The sequence below is a fragment of the Vespula vulgaris genome, chromosome 2 (genome assembly GCF_905475345.1).
Source record: "Vespula vulgaris chromosome 2, iyVesVulg1.1, whole genome shotgun sequence".
In the NCBI taxonomy this organism is placed as follows: Eukaryota; Metazoa; Arthropoda; class Insecta; order Hymenoptera; family Vespidae; genus Vespula; species Vespula vulgaris.
Window position 1 is genome coordinate 11,773,804 of NC_066587.1, and position 9,684 is coordinate 11,783,487.

Consider the following 9,684-nt stretch of genomic DNA (forward strand, 5'->3'; position numbering starts at 1 on the left):
TTGTACGCTTTTTATATAATCGAAGTACGAGACTTAGTATTGATGACTTGAAGTTTTACGGAGATTATTATCGTTAGCGATTTTTAGAAGATAACCTTTTTTGATCGATACTCAAAGATATTCGTAAAGTTCGTATTAATTCTTATTCGTTGATTTCATTTATGTACTCGATTGTAATCTATTATTTATGGATGTATTAAAGTTTTTGACAGACGTTTTCTACATACAAAGAAAAATTTTATTGTATTTCTGTTTATTTAAAATAGATTGTTGCTTTCATATTTAGGTAGCGTAAGATGTTTTAAATCTTTAGATTTAAGTTATATAAGTCATTAATTGTCAGTTACAGATTTTTTATCGTTAGTGATTTTTTATCATTAATGATTGTAAGGAATACTGATTTATACAAATATTTTATTAAGCAACTTTATACATGGCGTAACATTTTTATGTCGCTGGATCATCTCCCTTCGTAGTTCTAGTATAAATCAGTTGTGCATGATGTTGAACTACCTGTTTGATTAAACCTTTCTGTTGTAGTTCGATCAATGCTCTTCTAGCGAGAGATCCTCGAATTTTCAGCCTTTCACTGACGATTGAAGGTGTAATCAATTTGTATTGAGGAACTTCTTTCAACAATTTGTCATACGTTCCTCTGTCAAACAACACTTGGTTGTTTAATTTGTCCCTTACTTTACCTTTGGACCACTTCTGCAATAATAAAGACGCATACCAATTTATAATTCAACTATAATTAAAAAATATGTATGTACATGATATATTATAAATTTGTCAAAAGAAACGTATCTCATCAGGCTCATTAAATCAGATTTTTGCTTCCACGGTTAATCAAGCAAGAAAAACTATCATCATATGAGATAATATTTTTGTATATAATACGACACATAGAAAAAAACTAGAAATACAAGAAAAATTACAAACCTTCTTCTTAGCTTTTCCTCCAGATCCACCTTCCTTCTTTTTTTGGGTCTTTTGGGGTTGCTTGGAAGATCCCTTCGTATCCTTTTTAGGTGGCTAAAAATAAAACGATTAATGTAAGAATAATTTTAATTACTCTTTGTATATTTACAGTAAACTGCACATGTTAATAAACTCCTCAGTAAACTAAACATGTTAATAAATAATGAAAAAGTTTAAGGTTAAAAAAATACTGAAAATATACAAATGAAATTCTTATTAAAAACATTTTTCTCTTTCTCTTTATTTAATTCTTTTCGAAATGTTAACGCGTATTCATGTAATATAACAAGTTATTTACTCGTTAGAGAATTTGAAAGCTTAACTAATGATTGATAACAATGTTTCACGCGTTTAGTTCACGCCATGCGGATATAATGCACGAAAGGTTATCTTCATATTTACGTGTTCGTAAACTTATTATAATTAAACGTTCACTTTCTTTTTATTATAAATCCCTCATCGAAATATTACAGAATATGATTATTTACAAATATAATTATTTACAAATAACTTTTTACTTATTATATCTCTTAGATATTCTTATACTTAGGCTTACCATGATGGCTGTCTATACGAAAAGAAGATGGAGACCTGACGATTGCCATACCATTCGGCTACAGTGGTGCCACAAGGCGCTACTACTATAATCAATATACCTTTTAATAAAATTAATTCATATACATATAGTAATATTTAAAAATATATAACAATTTCACTTTTTTAAGGCTTAAAAATTTATAAATTTTAATTTACAGTTATTAAATTTATTAAATTATTCTGAATACGCGATCAATTAGAGTAGTATTTTGAATTGAATAAAATACTCTTCTTCTCTTTCTATTTTCTTTTATATATAAAAAGTAACATTGAGCTTTACCGATTGTAACGATATTCATCATTAATTAATTTAAAAAATATGTTCAAATAATATGACGATTAAAATAAATATATAATGCATCATTATATATATATATATATATATATATTGATATACATATACTCAGAAAAACATAATTGAGCATATACAAATGGTATATAAGAATCGTCTCTAATTCGTCATTAAATGTTTTTAAATAGAAAATGCGAATAGCTGTGTATACAGAGAAAACAAATATTCATGTGTTTAAATTATCTCGACAGTTGGTAATCTTTCAGTCTACTGGTTTATCTTATCGTCTGAATTAGTATTGGAATTCAACTCTGTGAAATCAACATGACTTACGATATAATTCATATTGCATATTTATAATACAATGCAAGTATTGTCTAACTAATTGACTGCTTATTTTACATCATATCTTATTGATTACTGTGCTATTTAAAGCAACATTTGAAAACTTTCAATGTTTTACCGATCAATAACGTAGTGTTACATCAATACCGAGGCAAGATTCTTTTAGTCTAAAGCCATCTTACAGTGAATTATCGTACTAATATAATATTAGAGCCTATTTTGGTGATATCTAACGATTTCTTATACATTTGACGCGTGGAACTCAACGTAGTGATCACGTTCAAAGTTTACTTTATGGAGTAATTTATATCACATAGAAAAATTGTCAAGTGACCTAACTTTACAGTGATAAGCATAATCGACTATTTTAAATGGCAAGACTCCTTTGAGATGTCATCGTTTTTTCATTCTAATATATTATCTATTGTAAATAATGTGAGGAATGCGAAGTTTCATTTAAATCCGTTCAAAGATTTTCTTTTAATAAAGCACGTTTTTACTAATGTCGTTTCATTTCGAAATTTTCGTAAGTTACCATTGAAACGTTAAAAAAATTCTGATTACATTTTTTTTTTTCGTGTATTATTCTGTCTGAAAACATTCGATGTTATCGCATGACTGTTATGACTCGTGTCATTGGTATGACGTTACAAACCATATATATTTCTTTGCAGAATCCTGAGTAACACCGTCATTTGAATTTTCTGGGCTTGTCAAGTTCTTTCATAATAATTACAATGACTAGTAAAAAGGGACATACTCTTAGAATTGAATCTGAAATTGATAGAAATAGAGAAGAAGGTAATTGGAAAAAGGTTATAGAATTGGCGGAACATCTTAAAGCACAATATCCTAATAATGGTAAATATTTATATTTATAAATTTAAATCTGAATAGCGTCGTACAAGAAGCATTTGTACAACAAATTATTAATTAGTCTTATTATCATTTATTAATCGGAATATGACTCGTTTTTTCATTACAGAATGTTTAGCAAATTTTCTTTGCGGAGAAGGAAGATTAGAAAGCTTTTTAGAACAGACACCACCTATAGATTCTAATATTACTAAAGCTAAAAGTGGGTTGTTAGAAGCTAAAAGATATTTACTTCTTGCTGCAAATGAAAAGGATAAGCAAGTAAGCACTCAAATAGATTTTTTAATCCATATGGATATGTAATCTATAAATTTTCTAATTAATATACAATATAAAATCTCTAAACTTATTCATTTTTTATATTTTTTTTCTTTAATTACCAAAGGAATTATTTTTAGGCATTAGTGGTATTAGATGCACATTTACTTCTCGGTAAACTTCATTATGCAATGGGGATGTATGAAGAAGCACTTTATCATTACCAACAAGCGGAATTACATACTTTAACAGAAAAACAATTACCTAGTAGAAGTCTAAAGATTATAGCAGAATCATATGCAATTAAAGGTTTGCAAAATGACTTTCATTTTTAAGTCAAGATTTGATATTTATTTCAAATCTGACGTATTCATGCATCTGTTAGAATATATATTTTTAATTTATTAGTTTGACTTCTCTGTGGAATAAACAGGTGTGCTTGTAGTATTTATAGAGGGAAAAAAGTAGCATGTTATTATGTAAATTGTTATTTGTAGTTTTGCAAGTATTCATTTTCCAGATTTCAAAGTAACAGTTTATCAGTATTTATTCTAGCTTCTACACATTGTTCATGGTAGGTCTCTGTCTGGAAAGGTTGCCTCCAAATTCTAAGTCCAAATTTAAAATAGCAGAATGGCAAGTGGAGATGATAAAATGTTTTGTTATTGCGGGAGACTTGACTCTTGTATACCTACAAGAACAAGATAAAATTGCAATGCAACAGCAAAATGGATCTGTTACTGTAAATAGTAATAATATAGGTACTAATATAATCACATAAAAATATAATGTATTGAAATATGACTGTGCAATATATGACAAATTTATTGATATTGTAGGATTATATACTACACAAACATCCGTTTGTACTACAAAACAAATTGGTCCAATTTTAGAAACAGCACTGCAACGATCACCTTTGTTATACCTTCAGACTGGCGATGTACAAACTGCAATTTCTCGTTATAGGTATTGTTATTAACATTTCTTTAATGATTTAACTTTTTGGATTACTTAAGAAAATAAAATGCATTAACAGAGAAATTTTGTCTGCTGTGGAGACCACAGCAACGCAAAACTTGAGAGTCAAAATGACCAAACAGTTAGCTGAAGTATTGTTGCGTAAGATATGTAGTGCTGACTACAAGCTTCCAGGAGGATTAATTGACACAACTGGTTTGTATGAAAATCATATTATATTAAATAATTATGAAATCTTAGACCTAAATATTGCAATTATTTCATATTATTAGATTCACCATGGAAACCAAAGAGATATGTAGGACTTAATATGTTCCTTCCAAAAAATGAATATGAAGAATTAATATTGTTATTGCTCATTAGCGAAGCTATGGCAGTACGTGATGCTGTATTAAGTCAATCACCAGAATTTAAAGAAGCTAGAATACAAGCATTTGAAAATGCTACTAATATTTATGATTTACTTACAATTATTGTTGTTAGATGGAATCAAGTGGAACTTTTACACGAGGTTATTATTTATAATATATTGATATTTTCGAATAGAAATATTTTTTATTATTTTTCTCTCATAACAGTTTTATTATCTTATAACAGTCCTTTGAAAGAGCAATGAAATTTTCCCATGAAGAGGCACATACATGGACGCAATATGCTTTATGTTTAATAAGTTTAGGAAAATACATGCATGCTTATACGGTCTTGAAAGTTGTAGCTAGATTGTCATCACATAAAGTTGTGCCTTGTTTACTGGCTGCAAGATTGTGTTATGAACAATTTAATAGGGTAAGTTAATTTATAATCTATACTTTAATGAATTATGTAAATAAAATATTACGCTTCTAGATAATGGAAGGTATTGAGTGGAGTCAGAAAGCATTGCAAAGGGAAACTGCAAGTCCTCAAGGAATGCAATCTAGGTGTCATTTATATATTGGTATTGGTCAAAGCATACTATCTGCAAACACTACTATCAAATTAGACAAAATAAAATATACTGATGCTGCTATGGACTGTTTTCAAAAGTATAATACAGATTGCTTGTATATTATTAGTCCAAATGAAATATTATTTAATACAATTATTAACTTTATAAAATTTCAGAGCACAACAATGTGATCCAAACGATCATTTAGCAGAGTATTATTTGGCACATGAATACGCAATGAATAGACAAATAAACGAAGCTATGATTCATGTTAAAATAGCATTAAATTTAAGGGCAGAACACATTCCGTCGTTGCATTTATTGGTATTGCTATTATCTGCCAATAAACAATATTCAGAAGCATTACATTTGATCAATAGTGTATTAGAGGAGTATCCTGATAATTTAAATTTTCTTTATATAAAAGCACATTTAGAATTAAGAAGTATTAGTGGCGAGGTAGCGTTATTTACGATAAAACAAATGTTTTCTCTTTGGAAAAGTTTATTTGAAGATCAAACAAATATGAACGAACAACACAGTGAAAAACGTAGTGAGATTAGAAGCGTATGTCAATTTTTTGCATCTGAAATGTCTGATAAAGACTCCAGTAAGTATTGCAAGTAAGGCTTTTTAATATTGTATGCGACATTTTAATTTTTTTGTTGTTGAAAGTTTTAAAATTTATATATGTAATTTTTGCAAATATAGGTTCAATGCATGCACAATCATTAGCTGCTTCAAGAGTAGAACAAGCTCTTTCAGAAGTAGCATCATCATTAAGCTCTTTTACACCAAAACCTGGTCCACAAAGAGCTTGGGTTTTGCAATTACAAGTTTGGTTGTTACTTGCAGAAGTATTTTTAGCAATGGATCAACCAAATGGTGCTATTTTATCGTTGCAAGAAGCCAGCAATATTTTTCCATTGAGTCATCACATTATGTACACGGTAAGATTTCAAAGACATTGAAAGGTGCGATCGATCGTTATATAATATTTATTCTGTCCTCTAGCGTGGTTTACTACATGAATACAAATTAGAATACACAGAAGCAAAACAATGTTATCAGAATGCCGTTACGATCAATCCGTCTCATGTAAAAAGTTTGCAGCACTTGGTAATAATATTGAAATAAAAATATTATATTTATTATTTTCAAATATTACGTTTCAAATAACTTTGATTAATGCTTTATAGGGTTTAATATATCACTATTTAGGAAATCAAAGATTAGCAGAAAAAACATTGAGAGATGCAGCTAAAATAGATCCTAATTCTCACGAGACTTGGTAAATTTATATATATATATATTTTTTTTTTTTCACATAAGAAAATATTATTAACAGTGCAATAAGTAAATGTTAAATAATTTTTAAGGTATAATTTGGGTAAAGTACTAGAGTCTTTAGGTGAGGTAGAAGCAGCAAGCGATTGTATGGCAACGGCATTAGAAGTAGAAACAACAAATCCTATTTTGCCAATTTTGTCAATACCATTGACTTTTGAGTGATACGAAATATAACCAAACGATGGGATTTTTTAATGAAATTATGAGCCATGCCAGTATTATCGGCGTACATTTGCCTTCGTGTCAATAGTACCTGCTTCTATAGATACAATGTATATGTGTATAAACAGATTTATTTACAAAAGGCGTTTAAATTATGCAAATAACATAAAATAATCGATGTAATTAATTCATGTAAAGTTTTTGTCTGTAAAAATTTTAAGGATGATCTATTTCAATTTATTATTAGATATTGTAGCAAGGTGATGCAGTTATTAAACTTAAAGAGATTATTTCGTTACTTGTTCAACTAATTATTTATAATATGATACCTTGAAAAACTTGAATTTAAGATGTATATATGTCTATAGTCATAAACGACATATAATAAGAGTTCCCTCTCCACACAGCTAAGCTTTCCTTCCCATCAATCTTATTTATTCATATACATATTTTGTTTATCATTTTTGTTTATTATTGTTATATATTATATGATAAATATTATATCGTTAGTACCTTTATTATTTATTTCAAAAATATATAGTACATACAGTAAACTTAAATATTCTTATACCACAATATATATTTTCATATTCTTATTGTACAAATACTTAAATTCCTTACTGTATATATACTTATTATTCTAGTACAATTATTATTTAAACAATATTGTATTTGTTTAAATATTACATAGCTATCAATGCATCTTAAACATAAAATGATTGTAATCTGATACTTTTATTGAAGAAAATTTCACACTCGAAATAATTACAGGTTTATGATGTAATAATGAGAAATCGAAACTCTGAATAATAGAATCAGTTTTCTTTTTTATTTCAACGAATAAACACAGCAGACTTCTCGATCTATACTCGTACGTTTAATTAATTAATACTTTCTATTACTTTACATTTATTTAAGTAATATTGCATTTGTTTAAACATTATATATTTATTCGTGTAATTTGAATGGTAAATGATTTCGCGTCTTTCGTTCTGAAGTTTTCAACCAGATGTCGCATGTAAATTTAGTTTAGTACTTGTAGCATGTTTATCGTTTTATTTTATTTTTTTTTTTATTATGAGGGATTAGGAGAAATTTTTTGTTGACAACAGTTAAATACAACTAAATTTTAAATTACAGCTCTAATTTATAAGCATTCATAAACAAGTTATGTCAATATGCTTGCTCTTCAATTTGGACAATGTGGAAATCAATTAGGACATGCATTATTTTCAAAACTCTCTACTGATATAGATGCTAAGAAAACTGGAGTGCCATATAATGTTAATTATAATTATATCGAAGAGGTATTTGATAAATGGTTTTCTGGCCTAACCAAAGACGGAAAAAGATTAGCGAGAGCAATTCTTGTGGATACGGAAGAAAAAGTTATAAATAAAATAACTGATAATAAATGTGGGAGCTGGACATATTGTACTAGTAATGCATTTTATCAAGCTGCTGGGGGCTCTGGTAATAATTGGGCATATGGGTATATGGAAAAAGGGATTAGATTTTATGAATCAATATCAGATATTATTCAATGTGAGATCGAGAAAGTAGACCATTTGGATGGTTTTCTTTTTCTTCTTAGTTCAGCAGGTGGAACAGGTTCCGGAATTGGAAGTCGTATTATAGAATTATTACGAGAAGAATATAAAAACAAATCATTTGTCAGTACAATCGTATTACCATTCCTATTTGGTGAAATGAGTACACAGAATTATAATACCTTGTTAACTTTGGTTAAATTTTTAGACAACGCAGATGCAGTTTTTTTATTTGAGAATGAAGATATTCATCATATGCTTAAAAATTTATTAAATGTAGATGTTAAATTAGAAGATATCAATGATGTAATATCTAAAAATTTAAGCATAGCTTTTCAACCTATAAGTAATATGCAAAATAATTTACATTCGTTAATGGCCAAACTAGTTGTAGAACCATGTTATAAACTTGCAACTATTAAATCTGTTCCATTTTTATCTATATTTCCCGAATATAATGCAACTAATACATGGCAGTCATATTTGTGTCAATTAAAACGAATGCTCAAAGTATATTCTATTGCTTCTGATATAAAATGTAAGAAAACAAAAAAATTATCTCGTGCATCATGTTCTACGCCATCTTCATTGTATAGTCATTCGATATCAAATATTTTAATTACTCGTGGAAGTTGTACATATAAAGACATACAAACAGATGAATTACAAGAGAAATGTTTATATGCGGACTGGATTACAACTGAAGCATTTACACATTTGCATCAACAACGACATATTTTAAATCATGACAAAGCATTAGCTTTACTTACAAATAATTCCAATATTTATCACCCAATCAATGAAGTACTAGACAAAGCTTGGAATTCTTATATACATTCAGCCTTTTTACATCATTATAAAAAATTTGATTTAGAAGATGATGACTTTTTGAGAACGTTTGTAAAAATTGAAAATGTATTAAAAGATTACAAGGAATTAGATAGAAAATAGGTTAGTGATAAATGATAGATACTTAAAAAAAAACTAATTAAGAAAATCTGATATGAAAAGAAAAAGAATTTCTGTAGTGTCTTTTGTCATGAACAACTCTATATGATTGTACAGTAAAAAGTGATGTTGTAACGTGTCGTGACATTGATTTTATATATAAATTTTAGATATAAATACAAAATACTATTTAATGTAACATAAAAATAAGACTTTAATATTTTTTGATTTATACAATTTATATCTCATGTTTATGTTAACGAATATATATTCAGATTCAACGACCCATCTATTTGTTTTATTGTTTTTTAATTCGTAATTAAGCAGACTGTTAATTATCCAAAAAAAAAATTAAAAGAAATAAAAGATAAATTTGCGGGATTTTGTGATCGCGTTTAAAATTTAAAATTGGAGGG

The 9,684-nt window shown here is 27.8% G+C and overlaps 3 protein-coding genes and 1 non-coding gene across 6 annotated transcripts; 2 read left to right on the plus strand and 2 right to left on the minus strand.

Moving 5' to 3' along the window:
• Nucleotides 1-394: 394 nt before the first annotated feature.
• LOC127061797 (40S ribosomal protein S25) lies at nt 395-1,620 on the minus strand. Its single transcript, XM_050989152.1, has 3 exons — nt 1,538-1,620; nt 943-1,035; nt 395-711 (listed from the first exon to the last, which is right to left on the minus strand). The coding sequence occupies exons 1-3, from the start codon at nt 1,538-1,540 to the stop codon at nt 448-450; spliced, it is 360 nt and encodes a 119-aa protein (XP_050845109.1). The 5' UTR covers nt 1,541-1,620; the 3' UTR covers nt 395-447.
• On the minus strand, nt 809-878 carry LOC127062069 (small nucleolar RNA SNORD57). The gene has a single exon (XR_007781058.1). It is a non-coding gene; the product is annotated as a small nucleolar RNA SNORD57 (small nucleolar RNA).
• Nucleotides 1,621-2,451: 831 nt separating the features above from the next.
• Nucleotides 2,452-7,068, plus strand: LOC127072550 (tetratricopeptide repeat protein 7B). 3 transcript variants are annotated; one of them, XM_051013031.1, is made up of 15 exons: nt 2,452-2,741; nt 2,890-3,076; nt 3,201-3,352; nt 3,490-3,658; nt 3,928-4,110; nt 4,189-4,318; nt 4,389-4,525; nt 4,603-4,841; nt 4,928-5,116; nt 5,177-5,355; nt 5,435-5,868; nt 5,970-6,208; nt 6,273-6,377; nt 6,458-6,549; nt 6,638-7,068. In XM_051013031.1, the coding sequence occupies exons 2-15, from the start codon at nt 2,953-2,955 to the stop codon at nt 6,768-6,770; spliced, it is 2,505 nt and encodes an 834-aa protein (XP_050868988.1). In that variant the 5' UTR covers nt 2,452-2,741; nt 2,890-2,952; the 3' UTR covers nt 6,771-7,068. The 3 variants fall into 3 exon arrangements, with proteins under 3 accessions (XP_050868988.1, XP_050868990.1, XP_050868991.1); XM_051013033.1 differs by lacking the exons at nt 2,452-2,741; nt 2,890-3,076 and having other exon boundaries at nt 3,223-3,352; nt 3,477-3,658; XM_051013034.1 differs by lacking the exons at nt 2,452-2,741; nt 2,890-3,076; nt 3,201-3,352 and having other exon boundaries at nt 3,511-3,658; nt 3,905-4,110.
• A 730-nt stretch (nt 7,069-7,798) lies between these two features.
• LOC127061775 (tubulin delta chain-like) lies at nt 7,799-9,556 on the plus strand. The gene has a single exon (XM_050989101.1). It carries the CDS (start codon nt 7,949-7,951, stop codon nt 9,269-9,271), a length of 1,323 nt encoding a protein of 440 aa, XP_050845058.1. The 5' UTR covers nt 7,799-7,948; the 3' UTR covers nt 9,272-9,556.
• The last annotated feature ends 128 nt before the right edge of the window (nt 9,557-9,684 follow it).